The sequence below is a fragment of the Barbus barbus genome, assembly GCF_936440315.1.
Source record: "Barbus barbus genome assembly, chromosome: 12".
In the NCBI taxonomy this organism is placed as follows: Eukaryota; Metazoa; Chordata; class Actinopteri; order Cypriniformes; family Cyprinidae; genus Barbus; species Barbus barbus.
This window is the reverse complement of record NC_136740.1, coordinates 14,821,297-14,847,005: the sequence shown is the minus strand read 5'-3', so window position 1 is coordinate 14,847,005 and position 25,709 is coordinate 14,821,297. Positions and strand designations below refer to the sequence as shown.

Sequence of the window (25,709 nt, the reverse complement as noted above, 5' to 3'; positions counted from 1 at the left end):
CAAATGAAAGAGAACAAGGGCTAATTAGCTCGAAAAACACTTGTTGCTGACGTTAACTGGCGCGATGACGCTGAATCTCAAGTTCTCGTAGGACGCGGATGTGATGTCATCACGGACAGCGGTCTCCATAACGACGCCTAGTGCTGCAGTGACGCCAGCCCCGGCTCGTGGTGAGGGGGCGTGACTCAGCCGATGCCCCGTACCCCCCACCCCCTCCCCCGCGTGTGGGCGCGAGCGAAACACGACACCCGAGAGAGAGAGAGAGAGAGAGAGAGAGAGAGAGAGAGAGAGAGAGAGAGAGAGAGAGAGAGAGAGAGAGAGAGAGATGGGGGAGGAGACAGCGAGTAGTTTCAGACTAGGGAGAGTGGAGGAAGGAAAAAAAAGTCGGTGTGAAAGAGAGAATGGGAAGCTGACTGATATACTGCGAATGGCGAGCCTCGGGAGAGCAGATGACACACTAACACAAGGATAAAATGTTGCGAAAATCATCGGCTGGGATCAAGAGCGCGAGTTTGTAACAGAGAGACTGCTTTCCTGCTGTGTTGGGATTGTATCGATCGCTCCCGGGACAGACGGGAAAGCGCTGTTTCGGAACTCCGCTGCACCCCGTCCCGTCGCGCCAGTGGAAGTACCGAGCCGCCTCCCAAACTCAGCGCTGTCGGTCGGGGTTTGGAGGGATCGCGAAAAGAGACCAGAAATCGTTCCGCGGGAGCAACAAGAGCTCTGATCACTGGACAAAAGTTTGGCCTTTTGGAGCCGGGGGTGCGGGAGAGGCCGAGTCTCGCCACTGCTGAACTGACAACTTACCCCAGCTCGCTGTGTGCTAGGGGCAGATCACTTACCCCAGCTCGCTGTGTGCTAGGGGCAGATCACTTTCACCATGAAAACCCCGGGGGACGCGGGTAAGTTACCCAGGCGTTCATTATCAAGTGCTGCCACAACTTCTTTGACTTGTGAGCTTGAGCTGTGTATCGAGTCAGGATCTGACTAAACATCAGCTTTATTCAGCAGTCAACAATGTCAAAATTAATATGACAACTGACTTTTAGAAAAGTTGATTACTTTTCCCACGATTTATTACTCCGACATGTCTGCTAGGATTGGTTTGCATTACATAGTTAATCTCATATGTGTTTATCTCGTGAACTTGAATGGAAGTTTTCAAATATTAAAACTAATAAATAATGCGGTCAGTTGTCCATTAATTTAAATAACCTCAAGTGTCGCGGTGTAGTTTGTTCATTATAGTAACCCTAATGTTCTCAAGTTTACTTTAAATAGTTACATTCAAACCTAATGACCGCTTCATTTCAGTTTCTTCCAGTCCTGTCAGCGCTGAACCTGTTGAATGGCTACAACTTTAAAACAGCAGCTTGTACTTCTGTTGTTCTTGTATGCTGTGGATTCCCCGCAAAATGCTAAATACCCTTTTCCCCCAAAACTGTTCCTCCTCGCACTGTGTAGCAGGAGCATGGCACGCGCAAAATGGAAGCCCCTCTTTCTCAACGGAGTATTTAATTATCATGTTACTTTGTTTACAAACGGACCACTTTACATTTGCTCCAGTTTTAGTGTTTTAAATATAGACCTTTAAGCTTGTAAAGTGCAGTCAAGCCTAATAACACTAATATCCAGTTAGGTGAAAGGATCGACTACTATTATGATGAATGCTTTCCAGTAGTCTGAATTCACTTTAATCATTGTTAGCATACTTGCCGCAAGTATTCATTTCCTAACATGCATCTACTTGTCCAGTATGCACTTGTGAAGTTGCTACTGTCCCGCCAACTACAGGAAGTTTCAGTGGCCGTGCTCAGGAGGCCTATTGTGGCACGTTTGGGAATCCATGTTGAGTCTCTCTCGCTTTCTCTCCCTCAACCACAATCATTTCTCTCACATCACGATTTTCTCAGCGGTCGTACCCCGCCACCCACGCAGCTCGAAGTTTTACGGACTTTTAACTATATTAATTAACGCTGCGAGCGCGCGCCGTCATTACCGAGTGTGTAAGCGCGCGACGCGTTGTAGTTTTGTCTCGAGCTGTAGCGTGAAGTCTCCGGCTCTGTGTGAATTCTTACCACTTCATGGTCACTTTCAGTTTTAAAAACCCTGCCTTTCCCTCCCTCACAAGAAAAGCTTGTTGCTTTTAGCTGAACTCTTAATTTTTGTAGTGTGTTAAATTGCAAGTACTTTTGTTCATTGTCTTTTTATTTCATTGTCCATTGTTTTATTTAATTTGTTCATTGCCCCCTCTTGCCTTTTCTGATTGTGATTTGTGTTTGTAAGCCTGGGTAAGCTGAAGTTATTTTCTTTAATATTATTAATAAAGAATATTACTATATCCCAAAGACTGCATGTCCGCATGTGTGTGAGTTGTCAATGAAAATATTTAAAAGAACTGCATTATAAGTTCATTATATGTGCTGTGATACCAATATCAACACATTCAAAAACCACATGTTATTTTCAGCTGTGATTTGTTTAGACAACATTATTCAAACTTTTCCCTATTTGGAGTGTATTTTTAACTAAGAAGGTGCATAAAATTGAAATTTGAAGGTTTTGTGGTTGACCTCTTTGCCTGCTCTAATATTGCGTTAGTAGCACTGGTTTTGTCTTTTTGCAAGATAAAAGTTTTGTATCACACATCTCATCTTCAGTCCACAGACGATGGCATTTTATGTTGACTTGGTGAAGCTGAACGTCAGCGATGAGGTGCAGAGACAAGATGAAATGTTGCTTTAAGTCAGGTGGCAATAACTACTACAAGTACCTTGCGGTTTTTATCATTCTACGGCTGTGCAGGCCACATTCTGACCTCGATAGTTACGAGGTGAGCTCAGCTGCTGAGTATGCAAGCAAGTGAGCGAGCAAGAGAGTGAGACGAAGATACAGTACGGAGTGTAGGATGTGGTTTCCAAGTGCTTCACTCTTCATCAGATTTTAGTATCTCTTCAGTCTGTGTTCTTACCTGCAAACACCCACAGCGGTATAAATACGTAGCGCATTTTGGTGAGAGAGCATTTTCTCTGAAAGCCGTGGTTTGTTATGAGAACAGGAGGTGACAGCAGCGTTGGTATGGTGCGCATCCTGATAAAAGTCATGTGTGTGTCTGTCAGTCCTTGTAAAACTGACACTATTGACCATCAAAAAGCTCTCGCCACATGAATCGCATTAGATAAGAGACTCTGCTCTTATCAGTTCCTCACTCTCTGACTGCCACTTTGCATGAATTCAGAGAATGATGCACACCTCTTCAGGCTTCCTTCTTTTCTGGGTGCTGTGTGTCTGCACTAATAAGCATCAGCTGACCCTGGATGATCTCGTTTCCTCTGTAACATCTGAAAGTGTCTGTGGTTTAACTATGGTCTACCCATCAGGCCTCAGTGTGTATTTAGTACAGAAGTATCCTGAATGGCTAACCCTGTCTCATGAGATGGTCCTGAAAAGTCGGTGGTTAAGATTAGGGATGCAACGATACAATTTTTTCAGAACCGATCCGATCCTGAAAATTCTGAGTATCCGCCGATACCGATCCAATCCGATACCAGCGCAGTTTTTTTTAAATCGATGTAGAATTTCTATACTTCTGTGTGTCTGTGTGTGTTACTCTTTTGTGTGTTAAACACAATCTACTACATATAAATAAGATAATTTTAATGAAAAATAACAAATAAAAAAAAATATATAATCATAATATATGATAAAAAATACTATTATAAACTTGGTTTATAATACAGCAAAAGATACTCTAGAAAATCATGGGTTCACAATAATTTTATAAAACCTAGTGAAACATTTTTATTTACAATTAAAAGTGAATAAGTGTAGGACTAAATCTGGTGAAATTATACACATTGCTCTTTAAATTGTTGTAAAATACATTCATGAAAAAACAAGCAAATACATTTATATATAAATATATAGACTATAAAATTAAAAGACATTTCTTTGAAATCTTTAGCACAGTAATGAAGGCAGCAACACATGATAGATAGGACAGAACAAGAAAGACTGTTAATAATCTTTCATTGAGATTCAAGATTTTTTATTTGTCACATACACAGTTATACAGATTATAACCAGCAGTGAAATGTAACAAAAGTATTATAATATGTAAGGCTCCAATATAGAGCAGCAGAAAGCGCTTATGCGTATCCCGTGCGCAGAATGATGCGCTTGAAGCGACACGGAGACACAGCGCGCAGCCCTCTGAGTCCGCATAGAAAAGTTCAAAGTACAAAGGGAAGAGATATTGATGCGTAGTGTATTAAATCTGTGCGTAAGTTTATTAAGCCTTTTTTTTTTACAGTTTTAAACCTCAGTAACTGTGCACTCTTGAAGAGAGTTTGACTGTAGTAACCGAACGCGACACACAGTTTGATCGCTGAATGGAGCGGCGGAGAGAAGAGTTTACCTGAACTTGAATTTAAAGACTTAAATATTCATCTGTACCTCAGATTAAACTATGGAACAGCTTCAGAACACTTGAAATATAGTGCACGAAAACTTTATGGTGCTTTATAATGTTTTTGTGCCTTTCGTGGGGCTCAACAATAACACCGAATAGTATGCGCATAATATCGGATTTGGATCGGTCTCGTCTGAAATGATCCGCAGAAAATGACCGTATCGGAGCCGATACCGATACTGAGTATCGGATCGATGCATTCCTAGTTAAGATTGCAGCTTTAATTTGTAATATTGATTAGTTATTTTTCATAGAGATAGGCCTTGGTCATCAGTCTCTGAAATGTATTCAATATTCAGTATTTGCCCCCACAGGCATTTTTAACTTTACGAGGTCACTTTTTTCAATCATATTGTGTCAACCTTGTCAAATAGCTAATTTTTAAATTGTTTAAGCAATCGTTAAAATAAATTCTCAGTGCTTAATTACATAAGCTGCTATTCATTTAAGTAAATTAACATGCTTTCAGATATTCAGCACAGTTTCTAATATTGCTTTTACGCAATAGCTAAATAAATAACAAATTTATATTGTAACTTACATTTTAGAGAATATAGCCAGCCTCCTTATTATTTTTGTCTGTTTAATGGCAGTGTTAGTGTTTCGGCGTTTTAAACAAATTGAGGGCACGATTCAGTGACTCCGTCAATTAGTCCCTTGATTTGTTCTTGAGTGGAGTTGAATGAATGACTTGAATAATTCAATGATTCCCTTATAAAGAATTCCACTCAGCCAATGAAATTCAAATGGTTGTATAAATAAATTTAAAGCAAAATAGCAACAAAAAAACAAAACAAAACCCTGGCACAGTTTTCATGTTGCTTTCTCTATTTATTCTACATGTTTGTGAGTGTGTCGTTGTCATGCTCACTGTAAGCTGGTTTCCATGTAGGTGTAAGAGATTGTTCATTTGGAATAATTAGCAGTCTTTTATCACTCGTTCACATTGTCACACAGGAGACCGTGTGCTCCATTTTAGTCAGTGTTATGCAGCCGCCTCTGTTGTTCAGGTTTCTCTGGAACCAGTTCAACATCAACAGGCACCTCTCTATGTTTACATGCTTATGTATCCTGTTCGGCAGCATGTGCGTGTGTTTGTGCGAGAACGTGTTTTGTATTTTCCGCACTGTCTAGTTTCCCATCAGGCCCATCAAACGATTGTGCCGTCATGCTATTTCTGTAAACGCCTGTAAATGTCACACACATAGGCAGGATTTTTCGTTGACATTGAACTGTGAGACCGTATTAAATGCAGCAGCAAAAGTCTGTACTTTTTTTTTCTTACACCACTCACCTTGGGAGAACTTGTACCTCGATTTGGGAGCGTTGGGAATAAATGTTTCACTGGAAGTGTACGGATGGTGTATTTCTAGGGATGAATAAGGTCCTCTGGGGTTGAATAGTATTTTGTTTGTTTTTACCCCTGGAGAACAATAATGGTGTGTCCACCGACAGGGGAGCACAGTGGTTTGTGTGTATTTGCCATGTCTGTGGGCTACAGGGGCAGCGCAGAATACGAGCGAGAGAGTCCATGTGTTTGAGTCATTTATGGACTGACAGAAGCACAGAGGCCCCTGTGTATGATCGGGGGGAGGGGGGCAACATGTGTGTGTATGACCCTGACCTCGTGACCTTCCATAGCTGCACCCCTAACCCTGCATTCCAGCACACGCCCCTGCCCCCGCCGGTCACATGCCATGCAGCCAATGGCATGAGGGCCCGATGCCATCTCCTCAACCACATATGATACTCTAGAAGAGCGTATGAACCTTGTCAGCCTGGTTTCATTTCCTTATCTAATTTCTTCTGTGTAATTCCCCATTTCTTCAAATCAGAAGTACTACAGATGTACAATATTTGATTAAGCTTCCGGTTAACTCTAGTTAGTGAGGTCAGATGTCATCTCGCTCTCACTTTCCTTCCCTTCTGTCCTGTTCTTCCTCTTCAAGCATCAGGAGAATGTTAAACATTCAAAGCAAATGTGAGTTTTGCACGTTACACAAAGTTGTATTGCACAAGAACAAGTTGATGATTGAAGTGTTCTGTGGAAAGAATAGTTTAACCGATGCTCTATTATGTGGTTTGATATTTGCATGTCTATCACAATAGCATACCTCACATATCCGAAGAGCCTTCAGTAGGATGTTCATTAACATGGCAAACCACTGAAGATGAACTTAGAGGCCTTTATGAAAGCATGTAAAGCTGTGTCAGGGTGCTAAATTTTGGTTTTCCATTCAAGCGCAAAACAACTGAGCTTTGATTTTTTCTGCTTACACGATGTAGATTCTTTCTCCACATTACCTGCACACAGATATCCTGGTGAAATTCTCAGCTGAAATACGTAATTGGTGGATTTTTGACAGCACCAGGGCTTTTGTGAAAATTACAGTACTTCTGTAATTTCTTTTCATATCCCCACTCACGGTCAGTCGTATTGAGCCAAGTGCATTATGGGTTAAGTTTCACCAACTTTTTTGGAAGAAGGGAATGCCACAGGCCATCTTGGTGTCAGCAGTGGTGAATCACCTCTTCAAGTGCCATAATACAGTAAAAAATTACACTGTGTTGTTTAGAAATACTTCAAAATAAACATTATATTATAGTATTATTGCAGATTCTTTAAACAGAAATGTTGAAGATAATTGTTTTTGCATGTGCTTTAATTTTTTTTTTTATATTTCTTGTCTAAACAGTTATGATGGCTGATAACATATTCTATAAAATAGTTTGGTTTGTTTTACATGTTTCAAATAAAATAAAACTTTTGATTAGGTATATTTTTTGTATGTTTTTTTTTCTTCTCTCTCCAGTATTATTTGTCGCAAACCAATTTTTTTTATTTTTGACTGATGGTGGCATTGTTCATCTAATCTCATAAAACATGTTTATCTGTTTTACAGTAAAAGGATGTTTTGCTGATGATGATAACAGAGTGAGATAAAAAAAAATGGTAGACAAAAATGTTCATATCTTTTGCTTTGCGTCTATTTTTTTCTGACTTATTATGGGTCTGGCTAGGGACTATTACTACTACTCAGTTGTTATTATTTCTGTCTGCACTCGATTCCTTTATATTAATGATTAGAATAAAAAGTTATTTAATAAATAAATAAATGTTTATCATTTTATTGAACTGATAAAAATGTTCCATACCATTTCATTTTATGGAAGTTAAAAAGTAAAACCTCTTACCTTCTAATATTCTTTTGCCATCTGCTCCTAATGGTTGCGCTTTCAAATATGTATGCCATCTTTGATTTCTTGATCTGATTCTTCCAACCAAACACTTGAGAGGGCATTAAAACATATGGCTTTATTGATATATATAGCAAAACCCATGGTTCAAACAGCATATCAGGACTTGGATAATGCTGTAACTTTACCTTTCTATATTCAGTTTATCAGCAGAAGTACTTTGACATCTAAATGCTCAATATCAATTGTTACTTTGTGGGATCAACAGAAAATTTTTTTCACAGACTGCATTGCACAGCTTGGCAGAGAAGTACATTCATTCAGAAATTCTAAGGACTTTGATTATTTTTATTAAATTCTGTGTCTGTGAATATTAATATGTTTGTTTTAATGAGATGCTAAAGGTCAAGTGACCTTTTCTGCTGATTGTAAACATCTCTTCCAACAACTGTTTACACTTCATATTGTAGCTTTCCATTACACTTTCAGAAAAACCTCCATTAGCCTTTTATTAAACTTTCACATAATTGCACTGCGCAAAGAGAGTTCGGACATCTGTTTTCAATCATTTAGGACGATACGCAGTCCTACAGACTATATATATTGAGCCACGTTTATTGATTTTGAATAATGGACAAAGTGTTGATATTGATGGGCGCACCATTGACATCTGATAATAGGGCGATCTTCTCATGGTTCAGCAAACACTCATTCTGTTAACGCTGACACACATGCTCTCACACTGGTTTGTTTTGCAGAAAAAACGTGGACCTCCCACATTCCTGCTCAAAGCTTAAATCACTGCAGCCTGTGTGGCATTACTCATTCCAGGAAAAGCATTCTGCCAAACACACACACACTCATTTACTCAAGAACTAACTCTCACACATCGAATCGCATTCTTGGAAAAGCTCGCTTTTTAGGGCATTCTTAAACACGGATGCTTCAAACCTTGACACATAGCGTTCCACAGATGCGGTACAAACTAAAACGTTTAACTTTTAGGTCATGTGTCTTAACATGACTTAAAATCTTTTTCTCAGTGCGATTAGTGCGATCTGTCACGTTGTACTTAGTTGTTTTCCCGACACTTTTTGTTCTGATCGGGCTGCTCATTAGAGCTCAGCTGCTGTTAGATTGTGTGTTCTGGGTCCAGACTGTCATCAGGAGCTGCTATGCTTGAACCTGATGAAATGCAGCCTGCTCTGCTGTGAAAGAATGTTGCTCTGTGTGTGTGTGTGTGTGTGTGTGTGTGTGTTGGGAGAGAGAAATGTAATACAGGTACTTTACAGAGGCTGCATTGTCATGAGCGTGACTCAGTGCAACACCTGGATTGTGTGGCTGTGTGTGTGTTTTTCTGAGTGCAGCATCCAGTGACGTTCAGACGTTAACTGATGTTAAGTGCTGGTCATAAGCACTTCAGATAAGGAGTGTTTTGCTCACACTATATGTGCTCACGCTACCTTTGACTCACTCCCCACGAATCCCTGGATGTTAAAGCATGTTGGATGTGTTTTGATGTGTTGTGATGCTGCTACAAGGTGTGTGTGTGTGTGTGTATAGGACAGGGTTTGCCTATATTGTGTGGTTCAGATGTCCCATTAAAGATGAATCTAAAATCTGCTGGATTGTGAGAACAGTCCCCACAAGGACATTACAAACAAACAATGTATTAATGAAAAAAAATAAACCAAAAGCACTAGGTTTAGTAATATAATAGGATAGATATAAAAAAGTTAATAAATAATATTTTAATGTTTACAATGTATATTGTACTTATTTATTAAAATATCAATATTTTAAACGATAAATATACAAATTTTCTTAATTTAAAAAAAATTATTTATGAAATCTTTAAATATCATTATTTTCATGTTTTTAAGATTGCATAAAATTAAATGAACTAATAAAAAATAACTAAAAAAAAACAAGGAACCGATGTCAGTAGAAAGTCTTCACTGTGATAGAACAACAAATAAAACGTAAAGAATTGTAAGTAAGCTATATAATTGTATTTTAACAGTAGCATTATGGCTAGTTTAAAGTTTCAGCAATAATAAAAAAAAAACAATAGATGTCTGTGTTATGTCCTCATTTAGCTAGGTAAACATGTCTGAGTATGTGTACGAGTTTGTGATAATGCTATTCAAATAATAAAGAAAGTCAGCGTGCACACACTTTTATTCATTATATACACAGTCTAAACCTGTGTGTGTGAGAGTGTGTGTTTGTGTGGTCAACTGCCGGGAATTCAAATGCTGTCTGGCGCCACTTTAACACCCACCCCACCCCACCCTCTCTCCTCCGTACCCCGTTCCCTTTCCTTCTCTTCTGAGGAATGCAAGATCATGTTCACACTCTCTCTCTCTCTCTCTCTCTCTCTCTCGTTTTCCCTCTGTCCTTCTCTTCATGTGCTGAAACCTGTTCAAGAGTTGGCTGGACTTTGTTTTGAACTTTGAACTAGTTTGTCACCGGCATTTACGGCACTCACTTTTTAATTCATCAGTTAGGGTGTGTGTGTGTTTAGTGAAGGGAAGGTCTGTGTGTGTGTGTGTGTGTAACGAATTGGATGTGAGCAGGCGAGTGTGTGCATGTGCACCTGTGCACTAAGTAATGTTAATCATATAAAGGCAAGGATGGAAGACAGGTGGAAAATGTTTTCAGAGCTGTGGAGAGAGGACGTCCTTCCCTCACGTGCCACCCACTTGTTGTGTAGACACTTTGTTTGAGTTGTGATATTCTGTTACACGTTCACGGAAGGCCGACTGGATTTCAACCCAACACGGCCTCAGTATGACTATATTAAATAACATTACTGTGCAGATACAAGTTGCCAGGTCTGAATGTGAAACAAGGTTCAGTGGGTTTTTAAGCTGTAGTATGAAAATTATGCACAAACACACCAAATAGTGAATATTGGAAAAAATAATATTAATAGATTTAAATATTTAAGCATGGAAAGTATATCTAAAATATGAAATTGGTGAAAAACTTAATTCATAAAGTTGTCTTTCAGTTGAAAAGTTAAATTGTCTAAAATTAAATAGTTTTTCAGTTTGAATCTGAAGCATTGCAAAAGTTATAGTTGATGTATCTAATTTGTTCTACACCAAACAGAATAGCAAAAATAAATGATAATATTCAATGTTTTTTTAATTTACACATTTAGACAGAAAATGTCATTAACTCGTATTGTTAATATCGTTAACTCATTAATCTAAAAACGATGACTGTCAACAAAGTCCTAAAAACAAACAAACAGATGTGTGTATGTGTGTTTTACTTTAGCTATACCTTACATCTAGCCTTTCTTTTTCTAAAGTGTAAATGAAATAGAAAATATAATGACTGTTTTCAAACAGGTTTCTCAAACGTTCTTTCGTCTGTCTGGTTGAAAAGACAGAGAGTCCCACCCCTGGCTTCATGCTATTGGTTGAGCCGTTGTTGTTGTGTTGGTCTGGTCTGGATGCTCAACAAAAAACACAGCACACTCGCAGCCATTTCAAGAAAGTACTTTGAGTGTTTTAACATTGAAAAATTACACTCTTCAGATTTAAAGTGCCATTTGAGTTTTATCCCACACCTCTGGCACTTCCACAGTCAGATGAGATGATATTGGTGCTTGACATGTACTCTATATGTGTGTGTGTTCAGATGAGTTTTGTATTTCATAGGGAGAATAGTGTATGTGTGTGTGCTGGTGGGACTGAAAACCTTTTAAACCATCGATTACACCTCCATCCCTCCACTCCTCTTACACACACACACACACACACACACACACACACACACACATAACCTCTCTGTCACTAATCCATGCTGGAATACCCCAGTGGCATCTCATCTTCCATCACTCTCTCTTTCTCTGTCTTTTTTCTCCATCCCTCTCTCATTTTTAGGCCGGGTGTCAGTTGCACAAGCTTGTGAGTATTTGAGTGACTTTTAAGACCTGGTGGACTTGCTGTGTCATCATTTCCAACTAAAGGTTGTAGCATTCAGGAAAACTCTCTGCATACATTCCCACATCTCTGACACGACCTCTCATTGTACACAGGAAAACAAACCATTCAAGCTCTTATCGCTGTTCTGCTCTCTCTTTTAACGTATGGCCGCGTAATGTCTAGTGGTGTTGAATAATTCATATCCGACTGGTCTGAGAGCTGCTGTATTTAGGCGACTCTCAGCATCAAATGTTAATGGCACGTTTGCTCGTCACACACACGTGTCTTCACTAGAAAGTCAGCCGTCCATTAGCTCTATTATTAGTCTTTTCATTCATTATTACATTCTCTTGGTGTCTGGAAATTCTTTAAAGCATCCCATCTTCTTTTTGTGTTTTCACAAGCTTATTTCTGTGGCTTTGGGTGATGTTGATATTCTGGGCTGGAGATGACATCAGCTATGAGCTGCTTGTGTGTGTGATCTCTGACCAAAGTGCTTGCCTCATAATTGTTTTAACTGTACCATATTTAGCCTCAGACATGGTTTGGCTGATTATGCAATGCTCATACGTGCATGTGGGCCAGATTTTAAGGGATGCGCTCGATTATTCTCTCGCTAAAGCTGTGTAAGGCAGCGCAGGGCTGCTCAGGGCTTGCCTGCGTAACAGTGTGTGATTGTTGTTTTAGGGGATTAGGGTTTATAATGGATCGGGACAGAGACCGAGAGGCCCTCGGTACAGCAGTCACAGCAAGGCTTTCAGTCTGTCAGAGGAACGGCTGCCCTGCCTCACACTTTCTCAGCTGAGCAATTTGTAGCTTAAAGGGGTTTGTAGATTAAAGTGGCATGTCTGTTATAATAGTTTCTTCTGCCCAAGTTTAATATGCAGAGACAATTATTAGTAAGCCATGAGTCAGGTTCAACATAGAAGTGAACGTTTGGAACAGAACTGTTTGTGAAAAGACCTTAAGACACATCTCAATCATAATTAAAAAAGTAAAGAATTTTTAATTTCATAAATATAAAAAAACATTTTAGGTGGGGGCTGCACCACATGACATTTTACACTCTGTACTAACTTTACCTTTTCATAAAAAATATTATCTGATATTTTAAGAATTATTGAATTTGATGCACAGCCATAAGGGTCTGCAAAGGACTTCCTTATGATATCATATTCGGAATGTTGGTTGCACCACATGACTCTAATTTGATGGACACAAGTTTTTAAAATATTATCCAAATTTGATCAAAATGGCTTCACTGCTTTTCTAAGAAATAATAATGTAATATTATGCCAAACTATGATTTGCTTTTATATTGTGTTTTAATACATAAAATAAAATAAAAAAAGAGTATCATGTCATATACAGAATGTATATTCTGGTAGATAATATGTCAATTTATAATAAATTTTTTTTCTTCTCTCAGCAAAGATGCATTAAATTAATCAAAAGTGAAAGTAAAGACGTTACAATGTTTTGTTTGTTTGTTTCAATTAAATGCTGTTCTTTTGAACTTTATATTAATCAAAGAAAGAATCCTAAAAAAAATATTAGGCAGCAACTTTCCAATGCTGATAATTATAAGAAATGTTTCTTTAGCACCAAAACAGCCTATTAGAATGATTTCTGAAGGATCATGTGACACCTAAGACTGGAGTAATGACTGATGAAGATTCAGCTTTAAAAAAAACAAAAAACTTTAATATTTCACAATATTGCTGTTTTATTTGACTGTATTTTGGATCAAGTAAATGCCTTGGCGAGACTGAGCCTTTTTTTAAAACCGTTAAAAATACTTACACCAAACAATTAAGAGCAAAACACTGAACATATTGTGTTAATTGTGCACACATATTGTAACTGAATTTTAAACATTTGCAATAGAAAATATTTTAGTATTTTAAAGTGTTTTAGTACCTTTAACCTTTAAACGTACAACAGGTCTCCACCTTTGGCATTTAAGATAAGACCTGATAAGTATTTTATTGATCACTTGTAGGAAATTGTGAAAGAAGGAAATCTCAGCACTGGGGAAATTTAATCTACACACTAAACTAATGAGGTGGATCTGAAAAAGTTGTATGCCACAGTTATTTCACAGAGCACCTGAAGCCAGCTTGACTGAGCAGCCATTTTGTGCTGATGTGTGATGAGTTATTAGGTTTACCCTGGCCTGCTGCTCAGAGACTGTGTTATTTCTGTGTTATCTCAGGGGTTCAGTTTGCAACCTTGTATTTGTGTTGCTGTGTGTGTTTAACAATTCATAGAAGGATTATAGAGCCCTTTGTAGCACTTTGTGGAAGATGTCTACTTAATGGAGAGAGTGTGTGTGTGTGTGTGTGTGTGTGTTTGGATGACTCAGCAAGGTGTGTGTTCTGAGAAATGTGCACTTCCATTGTTTCTGCCACTGGTACTGTAACTCAATGCCAGCTGCCTCAGTGTGTGTGTGTGTGTGTGTGTGTGTGTCTACATGGATGAAGCACAGTTAGGTTAGATGTGTTTTTTTATGGGATTCCCCTGGGTGGAGTATGGTCCTATTATTTTCCATCCCATATTGTGTGTGTGAGTAGGTGTCTGATTGGCATGAGTGTATAGATGTTCAAATACTTATACATCTTTATACACCATTGTGTAATACGTATATTGTGTATTCACTCACATATATGGTTTAGTGACAATAAAGTGCTTGATTAGACAATTTAACTTCTTATCTCTGTCCAGTGGACTGCACTGTGTGTGTATACTCATTTCCCCATTACATAATACACCAGCAATAATCAAGAAGTTAGAAAACTGACCATTCTCTGTCTCTTCCTTGTTGTAGTGATAACCTGGTCAGTAGGTTAGCACTGTGATTTAGTTGATTTGATAAAAATGAGGCACCCAAATGTATGTATTTCTAACAAATTGTGTTTGAAAGTTGCATTAATGTAGTCTCATTTCTCTGACCTGACCTTTAACCTCACTATTTTAGGAACTGATACATTACAGACAGAGCAGTAGTGTTAAGAACCACACATCAATTCATGTAGCAGTTGATTTGCTTTAAAAACACACACTGGTTGATTGAGGGTCATTGACTTTGTCAGAGGTTAGTGTTTCGTGTGTGTCAAGTGGAATCATGTTTAACAGGGCTGAATCTGTTGCTATATGAGTCCATATGATGATGATGATGATGATGATGATTGTTTTGATTCTTTACATCCCAGTATAGCTGATGCTTGTTGCTGTGGTGAGACACAGTGTGTTTGAGAGGAGTGAGTGAGCGTGGTTACATCATCAGTGTCTTGCATAATGCAGCGGCCTTTACTAGCTCTAGCTGAGGAGGGTAATCTGTCCCTGAGGCAGAGAGACAGAGTGAGAGACAGGGGGACTGGGACAGAGATAGAGACAGAAACCAAGGGAGAAATGGGGGGGCTGGATAAAGACGTATTGTTTTTGTTTGTTTGTTTTGAATTGTTTCATTTAATCTTGTTTCATTTTGTTTTTTTTTGTTTTTATCTTTGTTTGTTTATTTTCTTTTTGTTTGAATTTATTTATATTAAATATATTATTTATATTAAAATAATTCAATTTATTGCAATTATTGCTGGCACCTCATTTTAATTTTATATACATTTAGTTGCATGATGATGATTATTATTATTTTGTGTCACTGCTTTTGTTGTATGTATTGATGCAATATCATGTTTATCAATCACACCAACAAAGTATTTTGAAATTAAGTGATTGGTAAACTGGGGTGGAAAAAGAGAGATGGGGGACAGTGAGAGATGGGGGGTCTGAGTGAGAGAACGGGACTGAAGGCAGGTGATAGAGAGAGTGACACAGAGGTAGGTGATTGGAGATAGAGAGACCGATAATGATCGTGAGCAAAAGACAAACAACAGCAAGATGGATGGCTGTGGTGAGATCTGGACCCAAAACACACTGCCCTGATAATTCAATCATTCCCGCCATTAATGAGATCTCTCCCTTCTGTGTGTGTGTACAGCTGAAGATAAACACTGAATATCTAGACAGGCTGAAGAGACACTGCACTAATACAGTGTGATCAGACACACACACACGGCGGCGGCTGTAATCCAGGTCTCCTGTGGTGTGAGTGAGGTGAGTGTTATGTAATGACGAGCAGCAGGACTTTAATCAGCTTGAGCAGATCCATTTAAGCATCTCTCAGATACGGAGCACAGCCATCCTGCTGCTCACCACCACACCACCATCACATAGAGACACGTCTGCCTGTGTGTGTGTGTTTATGATGGTGACAGGCGGCATCTCTGCATGTCTCCCAGCCTTGTACATTTTTACCATTGGAAACACACACACTGTGTCCTGTCCTCTGTCCCCTCTCTCCCACAAATACACACACAGGGTCCAAAATGAACGCTTGGAAGTGCCAAATGTGAGTACAAATTGGCTTGGGTGAGTAAATAAAGGTACTTGCCAGTTGTAATGAATTACCAGTTATAAGAAATGCAAGTGATGCAAAATGATTTTATATAGATTCTAAAAATTATATAGATTATAAATAGTGTATATACTAAGCATATATGTAATAAACAAATAAAACATGATACGGTATATGGTGTATATAAATTAACCTTTAATTGATATATTAATATAAAACATAAAAAATTAAATAAATGTGTATTTACTATATATAAATTATATATGTATGCATTTATAGTTTTGTATTGATTCAAAAAGAAAAAAAAGAACAAAAAAAAAATCCTAATCCTAATCGGCTAGTAAACTTTCTCAGTTCACCCGCTATTAACAGATGAAACACCAACAAGGACATGTTGGACCCTGGACAAACACATACACACACTTCCATACCTCTTACAGAAGTTTCTCACCAACTCCAAGTGTTACAACTGTGTTACTTTGATAGAAACACTCGTATTCCACTCTCGCCCTTTCTCTCAGATTGTTCGCAGATGTGGGGCGGTCTTTCCCCCCCCACTATCTAAAATTAGAGAGGTAGAAGAATAGCAGGAAGAGAGGGAGAGCAGGACTGATGGAGGTGAAGGAAGGAGGGGTGAGGAATGGGGTGATGGAGATAAAGAAGAGGGAGTATTTTTGGCCAGTTACACGTCACACAGACGCAAGTCAGACTGCCGTACACAAACAAAGATGAGGAAGGTGATAAAAGCGCTGTGCTCTGACGGGAGGGGGTCGCCCTTTGTGTCTACACTCTTACAGAGATGTTGACGATGTTACTGTTAACCATTTCAATGACCAATTTAACAGGACACGATGTGTTTTTATTACAACTGAATGATATGTTTGCTTTTAGCCAATCAGTGTAAACTGTTTTAAGTGTGATTTTGAATGCCCAAATACCTTTTGGGGCTACTGTTTTTACAGCACATTGTACTCTACTAATGCATATTTTATTGGAGTTGTGATTGAAAAAAATCATTGTAAACACAATCAAATTCTAGTTAGATTGAATTAAAAAATTGTCCCTGCATAAAAAACTAAAAAAAACAAAAACAAACGCACTGTGAAGTCCAATTCACATGAATTACTTTAACTTTAACTTACTTTAACTTTAGAAAGACTTGTGTATTATTGGTTTGAATCAGTTTGACAAATCATACCAAGTAGGGCTCGCCGCAGTCCACAAGATCCAGGAGGCGTGGTTGGATCCACATCTAGGGGTGGAGATTGGTAGGTTTAGGGGTGGAGATGGGTGGGTTTAGGGATCAGGGGGTGGAGATGGGTAGGTTTAGGTATATGTTAGGTGGGAGGAGTTGGATCTGGATCCAACCACGCTCCCTGGATCTTGTGGGCTGCAGCGAGACGCTCCTCAATCATACACTGAATGAACTCACTGAATCGTTCATAGCGGTTACTGAATCAACATATGACTCAGTTACTGAAATGCAAGTTATCTTTGCTTGCAGTGATGTGTTTCTGGATGAAGCAAATTTTGTCCTTTAAGGTTCTGGAAAAGTTTTTGTAATAAATTATTTGATTAGAAACATTAAAGTCTGCATGAAATTTAAGTTGACGCTATCTTTTTTCTAAATGCATTGTTAATGATCTTATTAGGAATGATCCATGAATACGTTTCTATTTTTTTTTTTCTTTTTTGATATTTCCCATGAAATGACAGTTATTTCTGTGGTGACAAATTGTACTTCTCAAATACATGTGCTGTACTTCTCTAATCATTTAGCCCACTTAAACCCTGCCCCTTTCTTACAGTCAACTGCAGGCTCCCTATAATCACCCTACATTTTTCACCCAATGATCTGCTGCATTCCACAATACAGAAGAAAAAAATCTGTTGCATTTGTTACACTGCGACTTCATGTTAGAATGTTTTATATTTTTTGTTATATGTTTGCTCTCAGTTCCAGTTGTCAAGCACACTGCTTTGCAATTGATGTGCGTTAAAAGTCTGTCAGAGAGAAATAAGTTTTCTTGTGTTTGACTGACTTTATTATCGCTGCTTTATATATTTGATTTGTATATAATTTCCTCTCCTTCCTTCACACAAGCAAAGAGGAAGTTTGTGGTAGAACCACACCATTTAGATTAGGTGTGCTAATAAAGTATGTGTGTGCTCTCTCAGTATTACAATACAGTTAAGACTGCATAAGAGTTTGTTTATCTGGTTAAATTTAGGACAGTTAAAGAGAGCAGAGTTTCCCTTTGACCCACCTGCTACAGGAGCAAGAACTTTAACTTTATATCAAAAGTGAAAAGCAAACGAGAGTAGAGAGTGTTCGAACATGGGTAATTATGTCCAGCTTGTGAGAACATTTAAGCGTTCTTCAATTACAAATCAGCCCAAATGAAATGTAATCTAATGATGTGGACTTGTTTTTGGAGATGAGGTTTAGAAGAAGAGTAAATATAACTTATAATATATAAGAATGATAAGAGTTTCTAAGTAATATTGTGTGTGTGTGTGTGTGTGTGTGTAGGCTCAAAAAAAAAGTCTGCTCACTTCCCAGCAAACTAGAAGTGCTGGAGTGCACGAGAAAACTAACAAATACCTGTTGCTGGCTTTCTCTCTGTTTCTTTCTTCTCTTCTTTTGGGCCTCACTTCTTTCTGTTGCGCTCTGTTCTCGCTCCTACCTTTTCTATTTGAGACTCATGCTCTGGTGAAAGGATTAATTGTCGTTTATGTTTTATTTCTTGTTCTCTTCATTTCTAGGGGTTTATTTTTAGGCCTGAAGTGTCTGGTTGCTAGGAGACGGTGACCAAGAGAGAGATGTAGGGAGAGGATGGAGAAAGCAAGGGAATGGAGGAGAGAGATTGTTTGCGTTGTGAAGGCTGAATTACAAACACACTCACGCACTGAGTCAGCGCTGACGCACGCTCGCACACACACCGACACAAACTGTGCCTGTTGCTTGTTTTTCTTTATTATCTTTATCACTCCGTGCTGTGAAATGTTTGTGTCGGTTGGCGTGACTCTCGTTGAAAGTTTGTGACTCCCATCAGATCTTATTCAAATGAGAGGAAAGTGACAAATGTTATAGTGCAGATGCTTTGAGTCAAACTCTGTCCCTCACACACACACACATGCACACACATATACAGGAAGCAGAGATGTTGTTGTGGTGCAGAACAGTTGCTGACTTCCTGTACCGCAATGGTGACACATTCCAGGAAACACCCAGTCACACAGACATATACGCACACATGCACGCGTACGCAAACACACTTTACTGTAACTCTCTAGTGCATTTAACCCTACTGCTCCTGCTGTACAGGCGTTCAACCACAGCACTAAAATACTCAGTGACATAGGAGTGATATAACCTGTCAGTTTCATAGCCTGTCAATGACACGTCAGAAGGTTGCGTCACTTGGCTGATATATCTTACCTGCAATGTGTTTGTGCTGTTTGACAAAATTGGGCTACCTTGAGAAAGTGACCTTGAGAAAAGGGGTTCACCAGGGGCGGGTACTGGGTCCGCTAACAATCTTACACAAATGCTCTGATCAGTAATGTGTTAAGGTGGGTGAGCTGAACTTTCATTTTCGCACCTACCTGTTGGACCATTAACACTAACTGGAGAGAGGCTGTGTATGTGTGTGACTATATTTGTGAGGGTCAAATTTTGTCCTTGCAAATGTAGTGAAACATGCCAAGAACTGACATGTAATGGCATTTTAAGTGTCCTTTACTATTTGAAAGATTCACAAAATCATGCTTAGCTTTACATCTAATGATGTCAAGAGAGAATACTCACAAAAGTAAAAGTTTCAAAGTTTCAATCATGGGTTTACAGGTAGGATGAAGTAAATGTCATTATCTTGGTAAAACCAAGGGGTCTTCTCTCAATATAGCTATAGTGTTTGTTTGTGTGTGTGAAAAGGAGAGAGTGGAAATAGAATAAAGTGTTTGACTGCAGTAGTTTGAGATGGTAATTTAAATGAGAGAGAGAGAGTGATAGGGGATGAGGGGCTCTTGTCTAGGGATTGAGTGAATAAGTGTTGTTCACAGAGAGTGATGGAAAGGAGAGATAGAAGTGTAATGAGCGGAGGATGAGAAGACAAATATACTGCGAGCTCTGGGATGTGGAATGCTCCACCTCTCCTCTGTGTTTTGCACATTATACTCAACACACAATGAGTAAAGAGATGTGTGTGAAGAAAGACATGCTTAGCTATTCCACCCAAAACGTTCTGCCATCTTTTACTTGCCCTCGTGTTGTTCCAAACCCACATTACTTTATTCAGTGAAGAAAAAGAATATTTCAAAGAATATGTGGCCTTGTGAAAAGGGGTTCAGCATGGGTGGATTCTGGGTCCACTAACAATTTCCAATAATGATGTGACTTTGTCATTTTCTTTTGAGTTTGGCAGTGCCTTATCACAGTATGTTTTACTGGCTAAATACAATGAACTAATGTCATGAATTTCAGAAAATATAATATAAAAAGAAATCAGAGTCTCTCAGTGAGCAGAGTAAAACCATACTGCTGTTTAAGTTTATTTATACAGAGAAAAATTTAACTGTCCACTATAAACACTCACATGGAAACAAAAGCTGTTTCATGATGTGCCTTGAAGAACTTTGAATTAAGACTAGGGGGTTAGTGGTGGCCTTGTAGCTCCAAAAATAGACACAAACACACTGGGGTTATTGTTTTAGAAAAAGAGAGGGGAGGGGGGGGCAAAGAGAGAGAAAGAGCAAATGAAAGGATGAAACACAAAGTTAAGGGGTTTCACACTTTTTTGCTGTAACTTTCGTCTTTCACACTCCAGTACTTCTCCAACCAGTTACAGCTCTTTCCAGGAACCAAGAGAGAAAAGGGTGGAGATGTATGCAATGAAAAAAACAAATATTTGCATAATTTCTCTTTTTTAATTCCTGACACAAAAAGACAAGCACGTAGTGTGTGTGAAGAAAACACTTACTTCCTCAGAAAGCTCACAACAAAAATACACTGTAGTAAACGATAGTTGACCCAAAAATAAAAATTCTGTCATCATTTACTCATCCTCATGTCATACCAAACCTGTATGACATGAGGATGAGTAAATGATGACAGAATTTTTATTTTATACCAAACCTGTATGACCTACTTTCTCTCATGAAAAACAAATGAAAACTTGTGGAAGAATCTCCAAACCACTCTTTTCCGTACAATGAAAACCACTGTGCTACCAACAGGTGACCAGTGATATTGTGGAGTTTTGGTCACACTGTAAAGATTAGTATTAACAAGATCCATGATAATTTCAGCCTGAACGTTACGGTTCATTTTATAATGGATTGTTTTGTGATCCTGTCCCAATTTGCAATAATGTAACGCAGAAGCATACAGGAGTTAAAAACTACATTTCTAGCAAACTCTCAAGCCGGCATGTGAGAACTGGAGCACAGCTCATTTCACATGCGAAGTGGGCGTTTCGGTTTTGACAATCACAGTAAAACTAAAATATTTATTTTTGTGGCACAGTAAACTTTTGTACCTTCATAAGCAGAATTTATTGGATAATAATTGGAAAATATGTGATTAACCCTTTTAAATATTTAGCAGCTTGTAATATCACATGACTAAATTACTTTTAAAACAGAAATATATATTAACAAACTGGGTTTTGTGAGAAGGTTATGTTGTTCAGGTAACATGGCACAGTTTTGAGAAAAGTTTCATTAGAAAAGGACATAAGACACACAGTATGTTGTCAAAAAGAGATTGGTCTCAACATGCTCATCCACACATTCTCACAAATTCACCTGTGGCCTCAAGACACACACTTTGAATGCTGACTTTGTGCTATATTCAGCCCTCACACTCACCTGTTAGTGTTAAACCACTGATGATCTGTCTCCTTTCTCTTCACACAGAGTTATTTTCTATCAGTTTACACACACACACACACACACACACACACACACATACTTGCTCACAGTCTCAGCAGAAGTGTGAAAATGACCAGGGAACAGTCACAGGTCCAGTGTATGTTACATAAAGATCTAGTACCACTGAAATTACAGGAAATTAAATTGTGCCCATACTGTGTAGTAGTCCTGTTGGAAACCGAAGAAAAGGCTTCAATACTTTTGGTGAGCGATGTAGAATGATATCCGTCTGAATGGTAATGAATTTGATTTATCTATCCAACCTCTTTTTCCAAACTCTCTTTGTTGGCAGCTCCCATCTGAGAAAAGAGGAGACAGAGGAAGAGCTGCCTTTGTTTTGCTTTTTTTCCAGCCAACAGCTGAATCCCTCCTCTGTGCTGCCTGACAGAAACTCCTTCAGAACTTTTTGAGAAGTTATTTTGAGTCTCTCTCTCTCTTGTCTGCTCGCGTTCTCAATTTCAATTTCAAAGCACTTTATTGGCATAGTGGTTTTGCATTTAGTTTTATTAAAGCATCAACGCACACAAGATTATAAAGTTACAACATTTTTTGTTATGCCCTTAACTGAAAAAAAGTATTAATTTCTTTAAAAAAACTTTTCTTTGCACAAAAAAAGTATTCTCGTAGCTTCATAACATTACAGTTGAGCCACTGATGCCACATGGACTGTTTTAAAATGTCCTTACTACCTTTCTGGACCTTGACCGTGGTAGTACCCTTGCTGTCTATGGAGAGTCAGAAAGGTCTCAGATTTCATCAAAAATATCTTAATTTGTGTTCTGAAGATGAACAAAGGTCTTATGGGTTTGGAACAACATGAAGGTGAGTAATTAATGACAGAATTTTCATTTTTGGGGGAGCTATCCCTTTAAATAACTTACATTTCAGACAAAATTTGGGTAGTCAGTGTTAATGAAACTAGTTCCACAAGCCAAAACAAGATTTTTGTGTTACTAAGTAATAAACTGAGTTAATGCCAGTCAACAGTCAAAAGGCTTAAAAATAACAGTTTGAAATAAAATATAAATTGAAATATAATATGAACTAAATATCATAAAAAAACAAAATGACATTTTAACCAAAATGTCAGTACATATTAAGACCACTTTCTTGTAGAGAAAATGAATGAGCTAGTGATATAAAGATCTTTGTTGGGATCTGATGGTGTGCAGTTGAAGTGACAGATGCATGTCTGCCCTCCTCCAGTAACGCCTGCATTTGACCTCTTTCAGACATTTTAGGGAAATGGGGAATGAGGTCTTGAAATGCATTACAGAGTGTGAAAGTGTGTCTCTGTGGGTCACCCTGTCTTTCTTTCTGCATGAACACGCCACTGTGCAGAGCAGAGCGGTAGTTTCCTCGGATTCTCTGAATTCTTTAAATACTTCCTTTGTAAGACTAAAGTGCAGGAGTGCCTGCGAGATTTACATTCTTGAGTGCAATCGATGCCTCAGAGAGAGAGAGAGAGAGAGGGAGGCAATTTGACCTGAGTGACAACAGACTACTAGAAGAGCTATGATCTCATCCCTCTCTCTCTCTCTCACCCCATCCCCCTTTCCCTCTCTCTATTGTTTCCCTCTCTCCCACTCCCTCCTCAGGCCCCCTCTTTTCTTTTCCTCCTTGTTCTCTCATCTCTTTTCTCTTCTGTTACTTGTCTTGTCTCTTCTCTCTGTCACCTCGCTCAGATTTCCACGTTCTTCTAAGTTTTCTTCTCTTTTTAACTCTCAAACACTCGGGCGTCCCAGGACAGAGAATATCTCCCAACAACACACACTCAGGCAGTCAGGTTGTTGCATTATTGATGTGGTGTGTGTGTGTTTGTGGGTCTGTCTTCTCTCCTCTGTAATGGGGATCTAGTGTCTCCCTCTGGGTGGGAGTGGGGCAAAGAGAGGGAGAGAAGGCAGCGTACGGGGGAGACGAAGGTCACAAAGGTTAAGTAGGGTGGGGGGATGAGGTCATACACTCTCACACAACCCAGCATGCTATTAAGACACTTGCACATCTCCTTAGGACACACAGCTCATCATCACACACGTGGACTTCATATTTTTTTTCACTTTCAAAAACAAGAAATTGTCAGTTATGTATAGTTTCCATGGCTTGTTTGATTTTTACAATAGGGCTGGATTTTAGACTGAAGTTTTTAGACTCCTATGAAATCCGTTTACTTTTCCCCAAATTTCTGCATTGCGTAAATCATAGGACCCTATATTAGGGGTTGGACTCTTTCGACACGATCCGATTTGATTCACTTCAGTTCCAAAATTAAAATTAAAATCATTTTTTTGTGTAAATATACCAATTTAAAGGCGTATTAAAATGTGTGTTCTAATCCACCAATAAAATTAGAATAAAGGGGAATAATAACCTAGCATGAGAGAGGCTTTTGTCTGGGAAAATGAAATGCCATCAGAACAACCTTTAGCGTCGTCATTGCAAACAGTACAGGTTTTTTTTTTTCTTTGCATGTGCACAAAGAAGAAATTTGTGAAGACTTAGTTTCCTTTAAATCTGGAGTTGGTGATGAACAATGATGATTGGTTGCTTTTATTAAAATGTTGTAAAATAAAAGCTTATTCAGCTGTTTCGACCTTGGCTTATGTGAAGGTTCCTGTGTGTTTTTGTTTGCACTGTGAAACGAAACTTTTTGTGATGGAAAACTGCAGATTCGTCATCCATTCCATATTTGCAGGCCAAAAAAGATACTTTTTTTCAGCAAGGATGCACTAAATTGATAATTGACCACAATGACATATTTCGGTAACACTTTAGTATATGGACCCATTCTCACTATTAACTAGTTGCTTTTTAGCATGCCTATTATTAACATATTGGCTGTTTATTAGTACTTATATAGCATATATTCTGCATGACCATATTCTACATCCCTAATCCTACCCAATATCTAAACTTAATAACTACCTAACTATTAATAAGCAGCATATTAGTAGTTTATTGAGGCAAAAGTCATAGGTAATGGTTTGTTAATACAGAAAATGTGACCTTAAAATAAAGTGTGACCAATATTTCTATTAAAAACAAACACTTTTCTTCAAACTTTCTGTTCATTAAAAGAACACACTCACACTTTTCACACTTCGTTAAACAACTGTTTTCAACTAATAATAATATGAAATGTTTCTTAAGGATTATGTGTCACTATAGAACTGAAGTAATGGCTTTACAAATAAATGAAAAGATATTAAAACAGAAAACGGATATTTTAAATTGTATTAAAATTTACAATATTATTTTATGTCAAATAAATAATATCAGCCTTGAGAGCATAAAATACTTCAAAAACATAAACAAAATCCCACAGACCCCGTACTTTTGAACGGTAGTGTTGATACTTGTGTATTAGTATGTATAGGTGTGTATTTCTGAGAAATGCAGGGGTGTCGTGTGACACGATGTGGGTGTGAAACATGGGTCATTACAGAGCATTTATGATGGGACACTCTGTAATCACCTGTAACATGATTAATAACACACACACACACACACACACACAAACAAACACACACACACAGTGCCTGAAGAGGTTTCATCCTAAAACATGAGCTCACTGTTAGAGTTTGTTCGCAGCCGTTCATCCTGAGACGAATATAGGCTAGAGATCGTTCGACTGGCACAGCACATTCATTCAGATCACACCTGAATCAGAGCGCTGGATGAGTTGAATTGTATGAGTGATTGTAGATCTGAATGTGAATCAACATTGATGTTTGAATATGTGTTACGATAGAGC

General features: G+C 38.4%; 1 protein-coding gene across 1 annotated transcript in view; it reads left to right on the top strand.

The window, feature by feature from the left end:
• Positions 1 to 270: 270 nt before the first annotated feature.
• LOC306878149 (ETS domain-containing transcription factor ERF-like) overlaps positions 271 to 25,709 on the top strand; it is a 49,214-nt gene continuing 23,775 nt past the window's right edge. Inside the window, exon 1 of the mRNA XM_079430305.1 lies at positions 271 to 902. Coding sequence (XP_079286431.1) covers positions 881 to 902 — 22 coding nt within the window. The 5' untranslated portion in view covers positions 271 to 880. The remainder of the gene's footprint in view (positions 903 to 25,709) is intronic.